The following is a 22762-nucleotide window of genomic DNA, read 5'->3' on the forward strand; positions in this document are numbered from 1 at the left end:
CCTGGGATCCCCACAGAGCCCTGTCAGTGCCCCTCAATCCCGAGCTGCAGCCCTCTGCTGTCCTGGGCCAGGCTCCCCGCAACAGCTCTGCCAGTCCCTCTGCCTCTGCTATTCTAGCCCTGGGATCCTCCTGTGTGTGGTGCAGGGACACAACCAGTGGGGACACACGCCTGAGAGCTGGTTCCCCAGCACCCCACAGCCTTGGTCCCAGCCCACCTGCTCCTTGCAGCCAGCACCCGGTGCAGCTGGGAGCAGAGTTGGTGCCCTGCAGTCTCTGAGCCTGGCACTCGAAGGAAAGTGCTTCCTGATTTACTGCTGCTTCTCTGGAGCCTTTTGGAAGGGCAGATCCACGGCTCACTGGCTGGCCCAGCGTGCTGCCTCCAGGGTCACCAGGCTGGGGCAATTTATAGCTGCACTCAGCTTCCTGGCTAACTGCCAGAGACCCCTTGTGACCAACACCCCCCCCCGCTTTGGGCACCGTCCTGCAGACAGGGGGACTTGCTGATGAACAGGGCCCCAGGACTGTATAGGCAATGCCAACCCGCACCCCTGCTCCAGCAGCCCTGGGCCTACCCATCAGTGTCTCCCAGAAAACCTTTGTCAAACGCCACCCCCGCCCCTCACCAAGGGCAGGGCTGAGACCGACGCTCTCAAGTCACTTGTAACCCCAGGTGTCGGGGGAGGCTGCTGCGCTGATCCGGCCCCGAGCGGCACTGGTGCCTACGAGTCTGCTGCTCGAGTCACCCCCATTCCAGTTCCCTCTCCCTGGCCAGGGCCACTCACTCTAACCCACCACAGGGCCTGAGTGCCAGGCTGCCAGGGCAGTCAGAGAGGGCACAGGCCCCGCACGGCCCAAGCTGGGGGTCGAGACCTGGCAGAGGGGCTGCCAGGAGGGCGCAGGCTGCCCGTGGAGAGGGGAAGGGCTGGGTCAAAGCAGCTCTCGCTCATGGCAACCAGACGTGCTTGCCCGACACCCAGCCAGGGTCCCACTGCCCCAGATACAGACACAGGGAGGGGCTCAGGCCTGGCACCTTAGCCCCCTCCTGGGGATAGGCCATGCCCCGATGCAGGCAGGGCCGGCCCCCGCGCCCAGAGGCGGCTCAGCCCCGGTACACAGCAGGGCCCTGCGCTCCCCTCCCTGCCCCCTCAGAGCGAGGGGTTTCTCAGGCCCGAGGCCAGGAACCGACAGCAGCTGGGCCACCCAGCACTGACCCGGCCACGGAGCCTCACTCCGAGCCCTCCTGCTGCTGCCCACGCTGGGCGTGTTGGGGGCAGCAGACGCCCAGGGCCATCACACCAGCACTGTCCTGGGGCTGCCTCGGGTGGCGGGGGCTGGAAACCTGCTGGCCTCGAGGCGTGTTTGGAAGAACAGCCCCAGCGCCAGGCAGGATTAGGCCTCGGTTCTCTGCCCCCCCCCCCCTTGCAAAACAGCCCCACCCCCACCCCCGTCCCAGGACTCGTGGCTGCTTTGTCAGGAGCTAACCCCCATCAATCAAACCCTTCCCGCGCCTTGACCCCAGGAGCCCCACCCCCAGCCGAGGGTCCACAGCAGGTGGGGACCGGTTCCACCCAGCCACGCGCTCAGCCTGCCCCTCCCCCAGGCCCCGCTCACTGCATTGCCGGGGTTTCCCTCCCCAGCCCCCCGGGCGGCTCCCGGCGCATTCCTCTCCACTCATGTCATGAGGGAGCTGCCAGGCCGGCACAGGCATCTGCTCCATGCCGGACCCCCCGGCCCTCCCCCACTGCTCCCAACACTGATGCCTATTGTCGAGGAGGGTTTCAGCAGGAGGCTCAGATCCACACCCCCCCGGCCCTGGTGCCCTCCCAGAGCAGGGAGCAGCCTCCAGACCAGGCCCAGCATGGCGCCCCCAGGCCCATGGCTGGGGCATCAGGATGGAGAGGCATCACCAGAGCTGTGGGGAGGGCTCAGCTGCAACAACAGGGGCTGTGGAGTCCTTGGCTGAAAATGGGGAGGGGGAACGGGGCAGGGCCCTGCAGGTGGGGGCTGGGGGCACCAGCCAAGCAGTGTGTAGGAGCTCGGGGGGGTAGGGTACAGGTGGGGGCTGGGGGCACCTGCAAAGGCAGGTCTGGAAGCCCAGGGCCAGGCCCAGAAGAGGGCTGAGGACTGGTTTGCTGTGCATGGGGCAGCCTAGGGCAGAAGTGGGGAGTGGAGGAGGTCAGGCCTGCTGGGTGAGCGGCTGCTGTCAGGGCACAAGGCCCTGGGCTGCCTGGCTGAGTAGCACAGGTGCCCAAAGGGGAGTTCGTGCTGCCCTTACCTTTGCAGCTCTGCTCCACCTTCTCGTAGCCCGCCCGGCACAGGCACTGCCCGATGGGCACCAGCCATTCCCCGTCCGAGTTGCAGTGCATGCTGGGCTCCTCGCTGGCCACCGCGTCCTCCACACAGGTGCCCTTGACCTTTGCCAGCGCCTGGGAGTCAGCCCCGGCGATGGTCTCAGGGAAGCGTGCCATGTTCTGCACCACGCCGGGGCACTTCTTGTAGTAGATGCGGACGGAGAGCAGGGCCACGCAGGCCCCGATGTCCTGGAAGGCCAGGTAGAAGCCCTTTTGCTTCAGCGGTCCCACCGACCGCACCTCCACGTTGAGCTTGACGTTGCGGGAGAGAAGGTCCTCGCGCACGGTGATCTCGTCGGGCGCAATGGTGTCAATCTTCTGGAACTGGCGCTTCTGGAAGTTGGTACCGTAGTCCACGTCCGACTCGGCGTAGTACAGGTTGAAGGTCTCCTTGCAGGAGCTGGCCCCGCCCGGGAAGCTGTTACAGTCCCGCACCGTGAACTTGAGCTCGATGAAGATGCGCTGGGCCTCGCTGCGGTAGATCCAGTTGGTCCGAAGCCAGTTGTCCTGGTCGCCTTCCATCACGTTGCAGATGGAGTAGATGTAGATGAGGGACTCGTTCATGACGTTCTGGAGGAGATCCCACTGCCGGGGGCGGGGGGAGAGACGACACCAGGGGTTACTGAGGGCAAAAGGGCTGGGGCGCTTAGGAACTCTGATGGCAGGAGAAGGAGCTTCCTCCAGGCCCCTTCAGCCAGGGGTTGGCCCCAGCCATGACGCAGGGCACAGAGACCTGGGATAAACCACAGCTCCCTGGCTCTGCCCTGCATTGAGTGTCCAACCAAAGGCAGCCACTGACTGTTCACCGTCTCAGCATGCTCACCCCCCTGTGCAGCCCACAGGCCGGGCCTCCTACAGGCCCACTTCCCTCCGGGGGCCTCTGACCCCACCTCCCACCCTCCTCAGGGAGGAAGGTCAAGAGACCCCCCCCCCCCCTCAGTTTTACAAATGGAGAAACGGGCCCGTGGTGGTAATGTTGGGCCCAATCCAGGGGGCTGACATGCCGCCCAGGGAAAACAGCTCGGCCCAAGCTGCCACTCTCTGCTAGAGCCAGCGGGGTCCACCGGTCGGTCATCTCACCCTTCACAGTGAGGCTCCCACGTTATTCCACCCGCGGGAAATGAAATCTCATACCACTTCCGGGCCAGGCCAGGGCCTGCACCCGCAGAACCCAGTCTCTGGCCCGGCCAGCGCTCCTTGACGTCAGTGGGGAACTCGCATCGGGCACGAGAACAGGCCGTCAGGTGGGACGGGGGGGAGGGCCGGAGCCAGGCGGGTTCCACCTGCCCTTGGCAGCAGCCGAGGTGTAACAAACCCAGAGGATTAACTTGTCAGCACAGTCTGGCCAGAGGAGCGGACAACAGGCTGCAGTGTCCAATTAACCTCCTGACATGGGCCACGGGAGGGCAGGAGATACGAAACCCACCAGGGGAGACCAAAACAAACAGCCGCTCTGGTTTGGGCAGGGGAGGCAGAGGAAGGGGCCAGGCCTCCAGTCCGGGGGGCCGCAGAGAAGGGACACCTGATCCCCACCCAGGAGACCCCTTGCCTCTGGGGAGCCAGGGCTGGAGTCTTTCACAGGGCCGGAGAAGAGACGCCCCAGGAAGGCAGGAGGGGGAAGCAGACAGGCCAGATTCCTTGGGGGAGTCACGGCAGAGGCCAGAGCAGCCCTGGGAGGTTTGCCTGGCTGCAGCAGGGCACAGGCTCAGAGTTGTTTCAGGCAGTGGAGCAAGAGCGGCAGCTGCCCTAGGGCCCAGCCTTGGAAAGTGCAGAGCCAGGATCCCCGATGTGCTGTGCTGGCCCCAGGCGCCTGCCCCACGCTGTGCCAAAGAAGCTCACTCCTGCAGCCCCACTGCAGACCTGCCCATCTAGTCCAGCCTGTCCCTCCCCCCTGCCCCCCAGCTCCTATGTCCTGCAGCCAGTGCTCAGATGCCACACACCCCCCATAACCGGGTGCCTGCGGGACCCTGGAGCACAACTTCCCACTCCCTGCGGGAGGAGACGGTGCCAGGCTCCGAGCACAGGGAGCTCCGGGGGACACTGGAGCCGTCTCGCTACCCGTGGGGTGGCCGAAGTGAGCCCCTAGCCCGGGATGTGCGATGGAGGGGTCAGCGTGGGGAAGCGGCCTGTCTGCCTGCAGACACTCAAGGTCAGATCCTCACGTGTCCGACTCTCATCGGGAGCTGCCTCTCCCAAACGCAGAGCCCCACCCCAGCAGCAAGCGGGATCCGCCTGAGCTCAGCCTACGGCCCTTCCAGACACCCTTCTGTGCAGGCCCTGCTTCCTTCAGAGCTAGGTCGTCAGGCCCTTGCTGGGACACACTGCTACACAGGGCGGCTCGACCCCCACTGGGGCCAAGATTTCAGATTCCTTCCTCCCCGGCCCACTCTCCCGACCGAGCAGCGCTGCCAGGAGAACAGCGCCTCCTCCGCAGGGGCAGTTCAGTGCCAGAGCCAGGACACTGGGGACAGAGGAGGAGGTGGGGGAATCCAGGCCTGGACCCACCACGCATGCAGGGATCAGCCAGTTTTCTCCAAATGCACAAGTACGGCCCAATGCTATGACAGTCTGAGTGCTCAAGGAGCAAGTCTCAAGATTAAGGCAGCAAGGGACCCAGCCTAAGGAGCCACAGGACCCAGGCCTAATGACAGCCAGGGTGGACTGGGAGCCAGACCTGGTTACAATAGGGGGGACCTTGATCAAGGGACCCAGTTCTGGTTCAATGGGGTGGGGGCAAGGGGGAACCCAGACTCAGGGGACCGGGAGTCAATGCCTGAGGCTACCCCTTTCTCAGCACGTGAGCACACCTTCTCCCTGCCTCAGTTTCCCCATGCATGCAAGGGGACAATCACAGTGACCTAGCTGGCCAGCGTACAGCATGTGTGTTTTTAAAGCAATCGTGCCCTATGGCACTCACTCAACTGGCACCACGTTACTCCAACGGCAGAGGTCAGCGCTCTCTCTCTCAAGGTGGGGGCCGAGTTTGAAAAACTCCCCCAGGACCACCCCACCCATCACTAACCAGCACGGTTGGGCCAGATGCTTTCGTCATTTACACTAGGGCAGTGACTTTGGATTTAAACTGAATTGAGGGCGGACAGGATCTAAGCGGGCAAGTCAGGAAATTCCCTAAGGCTCCTGTGGCTGCCGCTCCCGGGCGTGTGGTCTGCCGAGGTACCAGCGCCTCCTGCTTCTCTGTCTGCTAGCAGTCACTGAGGCAGGTTCTCCTCTCACTCAGCCCCATGAGAATCAGGAGCAGGTCTGCAGAGCTATGTCATGGGGACGCACCCCCCAGCATCCCAAGAGAGCTCCCTGCTGGTGCTAGGGATTCAGACTTACCCCCTTGCCATGGGGATAGTTCAGCCAGCCGAGCTCTCCATGGGCCTTGGCAAAATCCAGCAGGACGACTGAAAGGAAAAGGAAATGAACAGTTAGGCCAGGGCATGGGGAATATACAGCCCAGGCCCAGACTCTTCCACCTGCCCCGATGCACGCACTGAGCCCCACTGCAGCATAAAAGGAACCCCCTGATCAAACCCCTCCGCTCATGCACCCTGGCATGGCACTTTGCCGGGGTGTGAGTGAGCAGCCATGGGCTGCTTTCATTCATGCTATTTAACATCAACACCTACCACACAGCAGGGAGTAAACCCTTCTTTGTTAAAATCAAGCAGCTGCTCTCCCAGGCGGCCAAGGAGCCCTCCTGCCGAGGCAGGGCACCAAAGGCCTAACAGGCCCCAGGCTGCTCAGGGGCAGTGACCTTTGTTTTTAAGCAAGCCTCTCACAGGTGCCACAAGGGAGCAGAAGGGGCCATTCCCTTAGATCCTTGCCCCAGTGAGCACTCAGCTCCCTGTTCTGGCTAAGCTGGTGAGGGCAGGCCTGAAGGCTCGCTGTGGGGCAATACAAAATCCGGGTGGCCCTGCAGCTCTGCCCAGGCATTACCTCTCAACATAGCTGTGTGCACCCCATGGCCCTGGCCTTTATCCCGCTCCCCATTGTGCCCAGGTCCCCAGAGCCTCAAGGGCTGCGGCAGAATCACACCCCACTGCTGAGCCTCACTGGGGAGGGTACAGCTACCAGTCCCTTATATCAGGGCTGCGCATTGTTTGCCCTCTTTAGGGGTATTTGAGCAGCTGACAAACAAGCTAGAGACTTTTTATTTAGGAATGGGGCGGCAGCCCAAGAGGAGAGGGCAGAGGATGCAAAGGTACAAGAGGGGATTCTGGCAAAGGTCAGGCCAGCCCAGCTATGCTCGTGGCTAAGAGGAAACCGGGTTAGACAACAGGGCCAAATCATCGCTGCTGTAACCCCAGGGAAGCTAACAGTGTTGTGCCAGAGATGGATTTGGTCCCGTCCATGGCCATATCTTCGCTAGCAGGGATGAGGCACACAAGGCAATCAGCCCTCATGCTTCAGGGCCTCAGCTTGGCCAAGCAGGAACATCCTCATCACTGCAGCCACAGGCCTGATGCCTTGCTTGGAAGCCTCTGGCTTTGGGCACAGGATCCAGGCAGGATGCCCCTTCACTCTGCTAACTCCTGCGCTGGCAGCATCTGATTCAGCCCTCCCTGCTGCACAGCTTCCCACCCCCCACTGGCCCTTCGCCCTGAACAGGCACAGTCTCGGCAGCTTCAGGGGTTTTCCTCTTCATGCTCCTGTTTGCCAGAGTTCTTTCCACTCTGGGGGAACGAAATCACTTCCAGACGCGGGTTTGGATTCGGGAGCTGCTTGCAGCTGCCAAGGCTGCAAACCGTTCATTAACGTTACGCTGCAGTTTGCAAAGCAACCCTGCTGCCTGCGAGGGGTTGGCAATGGGGCGGGAAAGCCAGCGGGGTCTGGCTCCATCCCTGGGGTCCTGCTTTCACTGCGAGGAGTCAGGGCAGACTCGGTCTCAGCAGCTAGGCCTTGTTTGGGGATAGCAATCTGGGCCTGGAAGAAGTGGAGGTGGGGATGGGGTAACCCCCCTTTTCCTAGCTCTAGCCGGGAGACAATGTGCTTCACAAGGACCAGAAGCTGGCAGCCGCCTGTAACCACAAGACCCTCCCACTTTCACATACTGTACTGCCAACCTGTGCAACTCAGCGCCGCAGGATTTCTGAGCATTTCCGCAGCCCTGCGCTCCTACGTCACTACCAACAGATTTATCCCGTAATCCTCAGAGCCGGGGAGTATAATTACTCTCCCTCTCAAGTGGGGAAACTGAGGCTTGGGAGGCATAAGCCACTTGCCTAAGATCACCCAGGGAGCCTGTGGAAAAAGCAGGGACCAGCAGCCAGCCCTCCTGAGCCTCAGTCCCCGGCTTTAACCACAAGGCCATCTGTCCTCATCAAAGCAGACATTGCGGTTGGGAGTCTTTCAGAGGACGGGTCTATTTTGCAACCACAAGTGAAAACTGGAGCCATGCAAAGTGAAGGTAATGACAGCAAGGCAGATCAGGCTTCATGGCATAAGTGGCCCAGCATGGGGACCAGGATAGAAATACACCCCCCAGGCTAACCCTGTACATAGGCACAAGACATTCCAGACTCATAGCCACTGGCACTGTTGTTGCTGGCCCTGACTGTCCAGTGCCCTGATCTGCCAAGGCCCTCTCTGCCTGTCAGACATGTCCAGCCATGCCAGGGCCAGTGTCGGCTGCTGTCCCCTCCGCACAGGGGCGGAGGCTGGGACCTGCCCGCAGATCAAATGGGTTTAAAAAAAAGGAAGGAAGGAAGGGAAGAAAAATAAATAACCCAGGAGCCACATGGCAGAGGCAGGGAAATCAAAGGGCGAGTGGCTGAGGCCTGAGCGGAAGCAATAACCCAGCCTGTCAGGCCCTGCCAAGCCCCGGTGAATCAGCCCGCCAGGAATGTGTTTGCGCTGGGGATCTCTGAGTGAGCAATAAAGGGCATCAGGCAGGCTGGAGGCAGAGGCACAGCCCCACCCCACCCCAGCCCTAGACTCCTGGCTTGGGGTCACTGAGCCCGGGGGCTGGGGAGCTGCAAGGGCTCAGGATGGGGAAGGTACCTGACTGTCCCCCCCAGGACCTAGGCAAGCCAGGGACAGCCTGGATGGAGAGGGTGAGAGGGCCAGGTCCGAGGTCTCAGTGCCTGGGCTGTAGCCTGGATATCGAGGGACCCTGGGCCACGTGGGATGGGCCATAGTCCCCAGGCCTTCAGACTCATTGCTGGGACATGACCGGGGTCAGGGTCCTTCTCCTAGGGCACCAGAGGCAGACTCCATAGCAGCCCTCCCTCGCTGCCTTTAAAAAACCAGGTTCCCTTGCCACACACCCCCCGCCCACCCCCAAAGCTGGGCATGAGCCCCAGCCGGGCCTGTATCCCCTGCTCCTCCCAAAACTCTGGCACCTCCTGCTGCCCATCCTGCAAGTTCAGGGAAGTGGGAACAGAAGGAGCTGGGCTCTGCCTGGGGATGCCCGAAGCTCCCTCCCTTGACATCTCAGGGCAAGAAAATCCCATGGCTGCCATGGCTGGCCGACTCGGGCTGTGGAGCTGTAGAACAGCAGGGTAGACACCCAGGCCCAGGCTGAACCCAAACAGCTACACTGCAGCTCTCGCCTGCAGCCTGGGTCAGCTGACCAGGTCTTTCCACTTGGGGCTGCATTTGTCCCAGTACAGACATACCCTGCTGGCTCCTCGGCAGGGCTGGCTTGCAGGAGGACCAGACAGGTCAGGTTGTCCATGCCCAGCACCCCAGAGGACCCCTAAGCCCCATGGCAGGGCCCCAGACATGAGCCAGCTTTTCCAGCCAGTCCCTCCTTTTTCACTCCTGCCCAGTGCAGCTGCCAATGGCCGCTCCAGACCCGCTTCCACTCTGCTTATACCCAGCTGAGTGCCTCCGCCTCCGGCTCTGCCTGTTGGTCCTTGGATCAGGGCAGGTGCAGGGTGGATCCCAGGGGCCAGCTGCACCCAGGAAGCAGGCTGGGCAGTGGGACTGTGGATCTGGTTTTTGCTCCCTGCCTTTGGGCCTCAGCCCAGCTCTCAGGCTGGAAATGCCTTTGATCAGAGGCTTAATGAAGCCATGGCTAAGAAGTGCCTCAGCCAGGAGCTCGGGATGGGGTTCATCCTCACCCTGTTAATGTGGGATGGCCCAGCTCCCCATACTCCTCCTCGCCACTTTGCTGCAGGTGCTGGCATCCCCTCTCCGAGCAGGGGTAGAGGACATGGGAGTAAGCTGAACATACCCTAACACAGGAGGTCTCCGCCCAGCCATCCTGTGCTCCAACGTGCCCCCTCCCCTGGGGCTGTGAGTCAAGGCACAGCCGGGATCTCACCGAGCAGCAACGAGCCGAGTTTGAGAGTGCTCACCAGTCCCCACCCCCATGTATCAGCCAGCATCGGGGCAAGCCCCCGGCCTACGCAGGGAGCAGGTGCTCCCTTCGGCCCCATCAGCAGGTTGAACCTGGCAAGTCACAGCAAGCTCTGGAAGCCCAGCCAAGGAGTTGTGGCCATGCTGATGCCTGCTCTCTCACAGGGTCTCTCTCCTCTGCGCCCGGGACGGGCGGGTCTGTTGTGAGCTACACCCGGAGCTGGAGGCTGTGGGGAGGAGCACCAGCAGCCCCCGAGCAGGAGGGCCTCTACTGAACACAAAGAGGAGAGGGCTCATCACAGAGGTTTCCAGCTGTGGACAGACACTGGGGTTCCCAGTGTCTCCCACACTAATTAACCTGCCTGCGCCACCTAGCACCACCACCCAGGTCTCCCTAGGGCCAGATTTGGGCCCTGCAGTCCTGGAAGGGGCTGGCAACCAGCTCAGTCCACCACCCAGCCCAGCAGCGCGTGGGGGCGACACATCTCAGGGCTGGATTTCCCACACCAATCCACCAGCCACGCTGCACCGCATGCTGGGACCTGCACCTCCACCAGCCGTGCCTCCATACTAAAGATGGGGGTGGCTGCAATCCACAGGCAAACCAGGCGTGGTTCCCAAGCTCCTGCTGAGTCACCAAGACAGCCGCGGGCAGGGCCAGAGGCAGAAGCCCCCCACCTAGAAATGGCTGCAGCAGTGCTGTGAGTGGAGCTGACCCCTGCACCAGGGTTTTAATTTCCTCTCTTGGGGCTGCAGGCTGAGTCTGCCAGCACCAGCCTGTCCTGCCACTGACCAGCTAGTGCATTTTTGTGGGTGAAGGTGGACTCAGCTGGGCTCCATCCCATTGTTCCTGGGCGCCAGGTGGGTCTGCTGCCTCTGCTTTCTTCACCTATTTATCTTCCACCCAAAGTTCCCAGGCTTCCCTCTCCCCCAGGGTTTTAATTTCCTCTCTTGGGGCTGCAGGCTGAGTCTGCCAGCACCAGCCTGTCCTGCCACTGACCAGCTAGTGCATTTTTGTGGGTGAAGGTGGACTCAGCTGGGCTCCATCCCATTGTTCCTGGGCGCCAGGTGGGTCTGCTGCCTCTGCTTTCTTCACCTATTTATCTTCCACCCAAAGTTCCCAGGCTTCCCTCTCCCCCAAGTACTTTGCAAAGATTCATCAAAGCCATCTCCCCATTTCGTAGCTGACGGGGCGGCTGCAGGGCTGATCACTTCTCCAGTCTCCTGCTGGGGAAACTGAGGCCCAGAGCAAGGCAGTGACGCTGCTGCGTAATTCTGGGGCTGAGCCCGGAATCCAGATCTCTTCACTCACAGCCCCAGGTTTTGCAAGCTCCCACTTGATTCCAGGGGTGGGGGGGGGGAGACATTTAGGGTGGGTTCTCCGGAAGAGTTTAGGTGCCTAACATCCACAGGGAGTTAGAAGCCCAAATACCTTCCTGGATCTGAGCTTAGTAGTTTCCTCGCTTTCGACATGTGCTTAATTGCCATGGCAGATCAGCCAAAGCTCCCCCTCTAACACTGATCACCTCCTCCAACCCCTTCAGAGATCTGTCTGTTTTACCTTTGGTGAATTACCAGTCAACGGGGACCAGCCCGAGAGAGAGACGGGCTTAGAGCTCCTGTTCTCTAGATCTCTATTCTAGCCCCTCCAAGCAAATTACCTGTAATAACAATGCTCTCTACTAACGGCAGAGATCTTTGGCCTGGCCTCCATGCTGGGGGCTGCACCTCTCACGTTTTGGGCTCCCCACATATGGAGGAACCATAGTTTTCCCCTAAAGCAGTAGTGTCAAAATCCATAGTCCAAACCAGAGAGGAGAATTTCACCCTTGACTGTACTTGTAAGGTTGTAGCCCAAGGACTGATTTAACGCATGGTTTCTTAAAGCAGCTGATTTTGCTGGTATATTGTAGCATAAAAATAGACCTGGGGAGCCTACCAAGTAACGAGCCCTTTTCTAATTCCACAGCAATGTTAATTGGAAACTGCAATTTGGCAAGAGATTAGTCCACATTAGACACCAATTACTTTTGGCACTTGGAAGGCAACAAACGCAACATTAATCTGAAAGACGTCTGCCATCTTCCAGCGGCTCCTACTCGCCGGAGCTAATCAAGCTGCCCTGGGAAAGCTGCTATGATGAGGACTGCTTTTAAGGCTGGTCTAATATTCAGCCCTGGCTACTAGATGTGGGTGGCCAACCTGAGGCACAGTGCTATGAAATCTGGGGCACCCAAAGAACCAGCTCCCATGCAAAGTACTCAAAACTCCAAGCACCCAAAATTAGCAGCTGTTGTTTTTGAGGGTGATTTTTTGCCTTAAATTGCTATTTACACGAGAGATTCTTATGCTTCTTTCTGAGCAATTACAGCCCATCTCTCCGAGTGTGCTTATTATTTCAAATTCCACCATGCCTAAGCCACATTCAGCTTTTTTTTTTTTTTAAAAAGAAACCCAGCCCCACTCACTCGGACCAAAACCATTTTGGTGTCATGAGCCAACACCTACGGTTTGGATTTCTTTGCAACATTCCATTTTATTTCTTGACTTTTTAAGAAAAGAAAAGAAAAGAAAAGAAAAGAAAAGAAAAGAAAAAAAAATCACACAGACACACAAATGCCAACATTCGCGTCGGCTGCTCCCTCGTCTAACAGCTTCTTTAAATGACAGATGGGTCCAGACAAAAATCCGTGACCCAAACATTCAGTGCTCGGGTGGAATTGCGTAACCAGCCCCAGATCCCTACAGCAGCGAGAACTCAACACCGGATGGGAACAACCCCGAGCTCTGGACCCCAACAGAAGCTGAGAGCCACCCTGGGGGTCTCCAAGAAGCCAGGCTGAGTTGCTGTCTGGACCTAAGCCAAAGCTCAAAGCCAGCAGGGGTCCCTCCACTGCACAGCTCAGTCCCTGAGCCCTCTGAGCTTGTCTGCACACAGGTTTTGGAAGCAACCGGAGGACTAGATCCATGTAGAAATACATCTTGTTAAAGCAGAGCACAGAGGCAGCTACACTGGTAAAAAGAGGCTTCTGCTGGTGGAGCTCACTCAACACTGAAGTGACACCTGGCCGCACCCCGGCCCTGGTAGCTGCAATCACTTGGAACAGAGGGGTGAGTGATGGATGGCGAAACTTTTATTTGACTTTTAAATGACTCTGACTCCTGTCCTGCCATTGCCCTCATACCTCAGGCTGGAGTTCAGCTTCCAGCCAGCTCCCATCTGCTTTGCTTCATCTCCCAGTGTGAGGCCCCCCAGGAGCGTGGCTGAAGCCCTAGACCTCTGGGAATGGGTCAGACGTGGGCCCAAACCCCGCCACGTGGAATCAGGCTGGGAAACGGGCTGGAGGCATCGCTCAGAAAAGCCGGATTTGGAACTGGGGGCCAGTTTCCCTCTGGCTGCCCCCTACACTGGCTGTAGTGATCCTGTGCTCAGGGCTGGGCCCGAAGGGAAAATCTGGGGGAACTTTCCTAAGACAGGGGGCTGCAACCTCAGTTACTCCGGTGTAACTGTAGGAGTCGGGCCCTGCCTTTGCCTGGGGGTCGCTAGCCCGATGGGAGGCCGGGGCGTGGCTGCCCCAGCAGCCACCCGGCAACAGAAGCGACGGCCCCACAGAGCAATGCCCACGACCACGTGGAAAGCAGGAATCTGCCGGATAACACGAGGGACCCCTCCCCCCACCGGATCGGCGGCTCTGGCCCACCCGGGCGGAGCCCGGCGCTGTGGCCCTGGGGTGTCACCCCTCGCCCTTCCAGCCCCGCGTGACACGGCCCTAACTCAGCCGCCCTCGCACCCCTCTGGCTGCCGTGGGGTCCCCCCGCCGGTCCCCGGGGCTGGGAGCCGGGCCAAGCCCTCCACGCGGAGCGATCTCCGCCTCCGCCCCCGCCCCCCCAAGGGAGCCCACGCGTGTCACCGGTCCACGCCCCCCCACGCCAGGCGGCCAGTACGGCCCCGGTCCCAGCCCCGCGCCGGCCGCCCCACCTGCCGAGGAAACTTTCCCCCGCCTCTCGCTTGTTCTCCGTCGAGCAGCCCCCCAACAGCGGGGGCCGGGCCCCACGAGGAGAGCGGCAGCGGCTCCCGGCGCCGGCGGCAGGGGCGAGACCCGGCAAACGAGCGTGAGAAGCCGGGGCCCAGCGCCGGCCCCGCTCGCTCCTACCTTCCGTGGGCCGGCAGCTGGGCAGCAGGAGCAGGGCGCAGCAGAGGGACGCTGGGGCCCACGCGCGTGGTGCCATGTTCCGGCGTGGAGCCCTGCGGAGAAGGAGCCGCCGCTGCCGCTGGCTTATCTGCGCCCTCCTGCCATGAGCAGCTTCGTGGGAGTTTGTGGGAAACTTCGGTCCTGTTCATTCATGCCCTGAGCTGATGTCACCCAAGCCACGCCCCCAGGAATGCTTCCCGCAGGACCTTAAAGAGACCGAGCGCCGAAAGAACCGCGCGGAGAGACTCGTCAGAGCCCGCTTTGATCTTTCATCACCTCTCGTCTATCTCAGCGCCAGCCTGTACGCCCCCTGGGGGGCGGGGGAGCCTCCCACGGCGCAGGAAAGCTCCGCACAGAGGCAGAGCATTAACCCTTGGGGAGAGAGGAGGTGGGAAACCCCTTCAGTCCCCCCGCCCGCTAGGGACAAGGAAGGACACATCGGGGTGTTAAAAGTCGAGTGTATTTAAGAGATCTCGCACCCTGTGCAGCGGGGCACCTGGTGCGCGCCCGGAAATGTCACACGGCACTGGAACGGGAAGGCAGCCCAAGAGGTGAAGGGCAGGACCAAGCACCATCTGTTCTAGACCATCCCTGGCAGGTGTTTACCAAGTTTGTTGTAGTTCATCCTCTCCAGGGATGGCAGCGGAGAGGAGGCCGTGCTAGTCTATACACTGTCAAAACAACCAAGCAGTCCAGTAGCACTTTAAAGGCTAACGAAGTGATTTATTAGGTGATGGGCTTTGGTGGGACAGAGCCACTTCTTGGAGATTCAAGTTATTGAATTTATTTCAATTTGTTGCAGTGCTTAACCACCCTGACAGTTAAGAAGCTGTTCCTGATGTCCCACCTAAGCCTCCCTTGGTGCAGTTTAAGCCCATTGCTTCTCGTCCTATTATCGGAAGTTAAGAGGAATTATTTTTCTCCTGCTTCCTTGTAACACCCTTTTAGGGCCATGGAAGCGCCTATCATGTCCTCTCTCGGCCTTCTCTTTTCTAAACTAAACAAACCCAGCTCCTTCAGTCATCCCTCACTGGTCACATTTACTCATGACCTTTAAACACTTTTGTTGCTCTTCTCTGGACCTTCGCCAATTTCTCTGCACCCTTCCAGAAATGCAGTGCCCCGAACTGGATACAATACTCCCATTGAGGCCTAACCAGCGCAGAGAAGAGCGGAAGAATGACTTCTCCTGTCTTGCTCACAACACTCTCGTTCATGCCTCCCAGAATGTTGTCTGCTTTGTTTCCAACAGTAGCACACAGGTGACTCATATTTACCTTGTGGTCCACTGTGACCCCTAGATCCCTTTCTGCAGTGCTCTTTCCTAGATGGTCACTTCCCATTTTGGAAGTGTGCAGTTGATTGTTCTTTCCGAAGTGGAGCAGTTTTAATTCGTCCTGTTGAATTTTATCCTATTTACCGCAGACCGTTTCTCCAATTTGTCCAGATCCTTTTGAATATTAATCCTCGTCCAAAACACTTGCAGCCCCTCTCAGCTTGGTATCATCTGCACACTTTATAAATGTAATTTCTACACTCTTATCTAATTCATTGATGAAGCTATTGAACAGAACCAGTCCCTAAACTGACCCCTGCGGAACCTCACTTGTTATGCCCTTCCAGCAGGACTGATGGCAATGATCACTCGTTGCTGAGCATGATCCTCTTCCATGGGAGTTGTGGTTTTCAGGCGGCTGATAAGGCCTGCCCTTGAACCAGAAGTTCTGTTACAGTGAGGACAGATGTTTCCAGGCACGGTAGGAGGCTGTTGACCATGACTGGAGGCCTGTCACTCCTTCCTCCTGCATCTCATGTCCTCAGCTTGTCGGCAGGCAAGCTCAAAATGCTGGAGACCATCGCATAGGACTTTTCCATATTTTGAGTGATCCTGGGCGAGTGTCTCTCCAGGGTCAATGTCAGTATCTTTAAGCTCTCCTTCAGCAAGTCCTTATAATGCTTCCATTGGCTTCCGGCATGACAGTTCTTTCAGCTGAGAGAACAGGACCTGTTTTGGGAGGCGATGGTCTGGCATTGGAATAATGTGACCATTCCAGCAGAATTGCTGATGGATGATCATTGCCTCCATCAGTATTGTCTTGCCTCTCCCAGAGCACTCATGTTGGTGCATCTGTCTTCCCATCTGATCTTCAAAGTCTTGCTGAGGCAGCGTGGGTGATGCCTCTCAAGGACTTCCAAGTGATGGCTGTAGGTTGTCCAGGTTTCAGACCCATACAACAATGTCGGGAGAATAACAGCTTGATAAACAAGAAGCTTAGTGTCTGTTTGAATGTGGTGCTCATCAAAAGCCCTGTGCCATGTATAAGCGAAGGATGCAGTGGCACAGCTCATATGGTGCATCAATATCTACCTTGGATGCGAGATAACTTCCAAGGTAGAAGAAAGGGTTGACGTTCTCCAAGTACTTCTCCATTGATTTGAATAGATGAAGGGTGTGGAACCTCATTTGGAGCAGCCGGATGGAGCACTTTGATCTGCTTGCTGCTGAGGGTGAGACCAAGACATGCGTAAGCATCAGCAAAGACCTTCAGGACAGTTTGAAGATCTTTCTCGGAATGGCAAGAACTGCAGTGTTATCAGCATTCCATGACAGAAGTGATGGAAATCTTACTCTTAGCTTTTAGCCTGCTAAGCAGCTTTCCATCCGTGCTATAATGGATTTCAATGCCAGCTGGGCACTTCCCAGCAATTAGGTAAAGAATGACGGCAATAAAAACCACAAACATGATACAGCCCCTGTTTGACTCCTGCTTGTATGTTGAAAGATTCACTCTGGGGGCCAATACTACTCAGAACAGTCACTTCCCTGTTGCCATGAAGAACCTTTAAGATTTATCAGAACATCCAATCGCTGGAAGTACCATGCAGAGGGCACAGTGATTCACTGACTCAAAGGCTTTAATTAGATCAATGAAAGTCATGTACAGCGGTCGGTTTTGCTCCCGACACTTTTCTTGCAGCTGCAGTGCTGTGGAGGTCGTATCTGCAGTTCCGTGACATGGTTAGAAACCACTCTGTGACTCTGGTAAAATTTCTAGGTTGAGCTCATTCTGTGCTATGGCCCCCTGCATATCTGTTATTTGTCTGTATTCATCCTCAGGCATTTGACCTAGTTTTTCACTTTTTATGGGACACCTTTTTGAGTTTGAGTTCAGTTGAAATCACCTGGTTAAGCCCGGATGGTCTCCTGCCAGAATTCCTCGCTTTCCTACACAGTGGAATAGTTTGCTCTTGCATCCTTAATAACGTCTCTTTGAAAACCTGCCAACTGTCTTCACTTGTTTCCTCCTAATACTTCCGGAGCCTCCCCGCAGTCCCTCACCCCCAGCAACACACACAACGAGCTTCAGTCAAAGGAGACACATAACTGGGAGGAAATGTCCTTGTAATACTCTAATCCCCCAGCAAACGTTCTGCACTCCCTCCAGGTAATTTACACCGATACGCCTCTTCCTTTTTCTCTCCGCTCAGAAGTATTTTTTGATGTTTCACCTTTTTCCCCGCAGGTGGATCACACTTTTTTTTAATGCCCACAGTAGAACCTGCTCTGAGGCCTGGGTTTTCAAAGCTGCTTGGTCCAGGACCCACGTTCAGGGGCAGAGCACTTTTGAAAATCCAGCTCTCCTTATGGGTGCTGAGCACAAGCCCATTAGAAAAATCAGCCCCACTCTCTGATCCCTGCATGTCACGGGAACGCTCACTCGTGCCCTGAAACTTCCACGGATGTTCTGTTTAACCTAGTCACCGCCTGACTCACCTCCGGCTCACCAGCAGTGAACCAGGAGGAGTCACCCCATTACCATCAGTGAAGTAACACCAATGCAAAGCAGGAGCGACCAGGCCCTCCCATCAGTGGGAAGGTGAGTTTTGTGAGGTCTTGGCGTGATTCTGCTCTGCCAGCCAATGACATGACAGACTTCGGTGTGACTCCACAGACGCCAGTGCTGCATCCAGATCTTGGGCCTGCATGGGCTCCCACCCTGGCTGGCTTCACACAAGACGTTGGCTACAGTGGAGTTAGTCCTGGTCGCAGCTCTAAGCCCTGGATTAGTCTCCCAGAGATCCAGAGGGCGGTTCAAATGCTTAACCACCTTCTTGAGCACTGGGACCAGCAGCTGGCAAGAGATCAGTTATGTGTCAATACCAGGCATGGTGGGATCATTCCCTATCTTTTATTGGCGGCTTTCTATTAAGCCGATGTAACCCCCAGGCCTGCAGTCTGACTGGCTGAGAACAGCCCCCCGGGGACCCCTTCCAAACAGCCCTGACAAACGAGAGATTAGAGGTGAGACTTATAAAAATAATCCAGGGTGGTATTCAAGATGCCGCTATAAATCCTAATGAAGAAGAAACTCTCCCATAAAGTCCAGGGAAGGGCCTGAGGTGCTGAATGCCATTCCGAGCCGACAAAGGGCTTGTAAAACACCAGCCTGAGCCTCATGTTTAATGTGTTGGGAAGCGTAATGTGAGGGCAACACCGTCCTGGGAGGTGTGAATTACGATAACATCCCAGGAGCCCTTATTACAGCCTGGTCAAACCTCCCAGGGGCTGTCCTGAGCTCCCATCTGCTGCATGGACAGAACCGCCTGAATAGGGTTTATTCAAGCAGCAATCACACCCCAGCTGGGCCTGATCCTGCCAGCTTGCCTCCTGCAGGGAAGGCCCTGATCCCTCTGCTTGGTGCCTGTCCATGGAAGTCAAAGAGGCTGTGTGTGGCAGCTGGGATCTGCCTACCCCAAGACTGCAGCCCAGCCCAGCCGGCTTCCATGGAGTTTTGTGCAGGAAAAGTTGGCAGGGTGGGCAGTCTCAATAAATCACCTTCTGACCTTCGAATCAATCCTGTGACCACAGAGACCACCATGACACACCGGCCCCTTCCCTGAATTATCTTGTCCTCCCACCATCACTCTGTTAATTCACCAGGCATGGATTGGCCAGCTCTTAGCCCATGAGCTCTTGAGGCCCTGTGTTATTGGTAGCACAGTGGGGGCTGGAGACCTGGCTGAGGCCCCAGATGCAAAGTCCTATCCAATCGTTTGGGGAAGAGGCTCCAGCTGTGGAAACATGCAAAATGCTGGGGAAGAAGATCTCACTTTCATCTTGCATCACGTAATAGCCTAACCTGAAATTGTAGTGAAGGTTGAACCTCTCTCCTCCAGCCCCCTTGGGACCTGACTGGTGCCGGAGAAGTGAATTTGCTGGACCACAGGAGGTCGATATTTTCTAGCATATTACTAACACTTCCACCGCTCTGAGAAGACCTTTACAGATAAATCACAGCTAAATAACAGCCCAGAACACTGAGAGCCAAGACTGGCGGCTGGAAAAAAATTTCACAGGATGGCGGAAAACTTGGCCACACCCATGATAAGTGGTCATCCAGCTAACTGACATCCTGCTGGATTACGGAGTTTGCCAGCCAAGAGAGTTCTGGATTAGAGAGGTTCAATCTGTATTTTTACAGCAACGTTGTGCAGATGAAAAACGGTGCCGCCCTCCTTATCACCTCCCAGCAGCATGGATTTGGTACACCATGAAGCACGACATGGGCTGATGTCTGCTCTTGGTTATACATCCCAGCTGCTGCCCCATGGACTTGAATGGGGACCAGACTTGTCTGTGCAAACTCAGAGTACTAAGCGAAGGTCGATGAGTTTCACTCTTACAGAGTGTGATTCAGACCAGGGCTGAGTGATGTTCAGACAGCTGTGGAGAGGAGGAGCCCCAAGACTGGCCTAGCTGGGGGGGAATGAGGGTCAGGAGGCCTGAGGAGCATTGGCAGAGAGTGTAGGGATTAGTCTCCCGGGGGGAAGCAGAATGGGACTGAGGGGAAATCACAGGGCTGTGGGGCAGCTTGAAGAGCAGCTACGGTCCTGAGGTTGAGCAAGCCGGCAGTCCTGCAGGGAGGGAGTGCCTTTGCCCAGGGATCCTGTGTCATCACTGGCATCCGCCTGCAGGACAGGAGATCCTCCGCCTGCCGAGCACAATGGTAGGATGCCAGGGCAGCACCTGCAGTATCCCTGGCTCCAGGGCTAGCGGGCCCAGGCGGGGCATTCTTCCCTTGCTCCTTGTGCTAGCACTGGGACGGGGTGCACCAAGCAGGCACAGCTGGCTCTCCTACCACCTGTGTGCATTGTGAGGCGTGGCAGAAATCTCAGCGGTGGCACTGGGCGTGCCCTGTGCAGAAGGTCTCCATGTGGTGATTAATTGCCGATCCAGCTCTTGCCCCGCACAATCTGCTGCCGGCTCCGGTTACTTTCAAGGTGAGCACGGCAGCCTTGACTTCCTGCCTGCATCGACGGCCTTTCACAGTAGCCTTTGAAGTAGATCCCTGCACAAGCCTGTCTATTAGACAGCCAGCACAGCCGCAGCTCCTGCTTCCCCACCTTGCTCTCCTGGGTCAGGGCCAGCAGCTCCTCTTGCTGTTTGGAGGTTGGAATTCCAGGGTTGATTTCTTCTGCCCGTCTAAGTGAACAAGGGAGCAGATTAGAGCCAGGTGCCCTGGGTGCTTTCCCCACACAGCTCTCTGCAGCTGCCCCACCACTATCCCAGCCTGCCCCAGCCTAACCCTGCCAGGGCCCTTCTCTATTTTGACTGGCAGCATCCTCTGCATTGCTAGTCCCAAATCCCTACGGCTGCACCTCAGTCCTCCTCTGCAGCAGCCCTGACTGTCCACCAGCTTGTGGCACCTTCTCAGGTCCTAGCAGCTTTGTTGAGGCCTTTGACTTTAACCCACTGCAACCGGGGCCATTCCCATCCCGGGCTCTTGACCTGTCCCAGGGTTGCCAGCTTCAGTGATTTTAAGATCTGAAGAAGTGGGTCTGTCCCACGAAAGCTCAACACCGAATAAATCATTTTACTAGTTTTTAAAGAGCTGCATTTCTGCTGCTTTGTTTCAGTGATTTTAGTGTAAGTTTTGTGGTATTTGGTGCCTTTCTTAAAACCTAGCTCCAGCCTTCGCTTGACAGCTTGCATTGTGAAAAGCCAGGGGTGTGCAGGGAGGAAAGAGTTAAACAGGACCAGGCTGCACTCAGTTCCATTTTAAGCACTCATTCAGAAAAAGGTTGATTGACAGCATTACGCCCTTGTATCCAGGCTTTCAATGGCAGGGGGCGTGGCCAGGCAGGTAATTGGCACTCACCTTAACTCCATGCCTAGCAGCCTTGGAGTGTGTTTCCAAGCCCTGGACACAGGGAGGGGCCCTCGAGGCAGCCCCATTTCACGGGGTTATCACTGCATACAAGGGGCCATTCATGGGGATGCCCTCTCCAGCCTTTCACATCCTGAGAGGCCGGTGGGTAAACACAAGCCATGGATACATGACCCGGCTAAGTGGCAACTTATCTCAGTGCGCTAAGGAGCCCACTTCCCCTCCCCTTCTCCTTTCATCCTTCTAGCAACCCGACAATTTTTTCTCACCCTTCTCCAACCAGTTTTCCCCAGGGCTCCAGTGCCTGCCTGGGACTGGACCAGGAGCTGTAGGAAACCTCGTGTGTGAGAAAGCCCAGGGCCTACGTGGGAATCCTGGGGGAGCTCAGCACACAGGCAGGGGCCAAAGCATCACCTTCAGCCCTGTCACCAAAGCATCTTCCCTTGCAGATCGACACTTCTGCTCCAGAGGCAGCAACATCTGTGAGCTTCTTGAGCAGGGGTAGGGCAGGACACCAATCGCACTGCTTGTGCGTTGGCCATAGGCTGGAACAGCAGGACATGTTGATGATGCAGGGGAAGGTAGGGACAGAACCTGCAGCCCAGTGCTCCCAACAGGAATGTTCAGTTCAAGTTTGGAGTTGTCAGCTGGCGATGGGGGAAGCTGGAGGGCTGGGAAGGGAGTGAATCCCTTCTGTCACTCAGCAGCGCCTTCTCTGGATGAGCAAAGCGCATCCATCTGCAGGCCAGGGGGGCTACAGCCAGACCAGCAGGCGTAGGGCTGCTGTAGGTTCTGCAAGGCTTCCACCCAAAGTTCTCCTTCCAGCCAGGAAGTGCCCTGAGCACTTTGCTTGCAAACAGTGCCTGGTTTCCTGGGATCTCTCTCGAGGCCATTCCTTCATCCTCTTCTCCCCACTCCTTCCCTATCATGTACCCCAGAGCCGCCAGGGGCCGACTGCCCTCATTTCTTGAGCCCTCCTCAACCCTTGCTCCGTGTTGCTGTTTAATCTCAAGCCAGGCACCTTGAGCCATGAGACAAGAGTGAAAGGAGAGCAGAAGGCTTGCGAGGAGCTGGCCCAGTGACCCACTGGGGCAGAGGAGATGGCTAAGAATCCAGCCCACTGCCAGCTGCCAGTTAGCGCCTCTAATTATCACCTCTGGTGCCTCTTCCCAAGGCTGTACATTAACACGCTTCGTGCAAAGGGAACAGGGTTTAAGGGGAGGGAAAGGAGCATGCGAGTACTTCAGGCTTTGACCCAAGCAGCCTGGCTGGCTCCGAGAACTGGCCATGAGAGCAGGGGGCTTTTCTTCCAGCTCACTGGCTTGCACGCCCAGGGGAGGGGATGGCTCCAGTCTACTGAGCCATTCTCTGGGCCCCCCAAAATGAGTTTGGTGGGGCTCAGAATTTTCCCTGGGGGGTTGGAATCCAACCCCCCCGTGCTCTGGGTGCTAGGTGGCCCCTGCGCTGGCTGCGAGGCTTGGGCTGGCCGGATGAGGGGACAGAGCTAGTGGTTTAAGTGGGCTCAGATTCCAGAGGGACTAGAGATTCTGAGCGGGGGCAACTTGAGTCATCTTAGAAGGGCCTGGTCTTTGGCACCTGACTGCTGAAAATCCTGCCCTTTGTGGGGCACTCAGAAGGCTGCGGCAAGGGGCCCTGCTCCGGAGCTCCAGGGCTGCATTCCCACTCGCAGCGTGGAAAACCACACAAGGAGGGTACAACCTGTTCTTCCCAGGGGCTGAA

At 57.4% G+C, this 22762-nt stretch overlaps 1 protein-coding gene across 1 annotated transcript in view; it reads right to left on the reverse strand.

The window, feature by feature from the left end:
* Positions 1 to 13985, reverse strand: part of EPHA2 (EPH receptor A2) — a 33377-nt gene extending 19392 nt beyond the window's left edge. The window contains exons 1-3 of the mRNA XM_074975957.1: positions 13815 to 13985; positions 5692 to 5759; positions 2277 to 2937 (exon numbers count right to left, since the gene is read on the reverse strand). Of these exons, the coding sequence (XP_074832058.1) occupies positions 2277 to 2937; positions 5692 to 5759; positions 13815 to 13890 (805 nt within the window). The 5' untranslated portion in view covers positions 13891 to 13985. The remainder of the gene's footprint in view (positions 1 to 2276; positions 2938 to 5691; positions 5760 to 13814) is intronic.
* Positions 13986 to 22762: the final 8777 nt, after the last annotated feature.

The sequence above is a fragment of the Carettochelys insculpta genome, chromosome 23, assembly GCF_033958435.1.
Source record: "Carettochelys insculpta isolate YL-2023 chromosome 23, ASM3395843v1, whole genome shotgun sequence".
Lineage (NCBI taxonomy): Eukaryota > Metazoa > Chordata > Testudines > Carettochelyidae > Carettochelys > Carettochelys insculpta.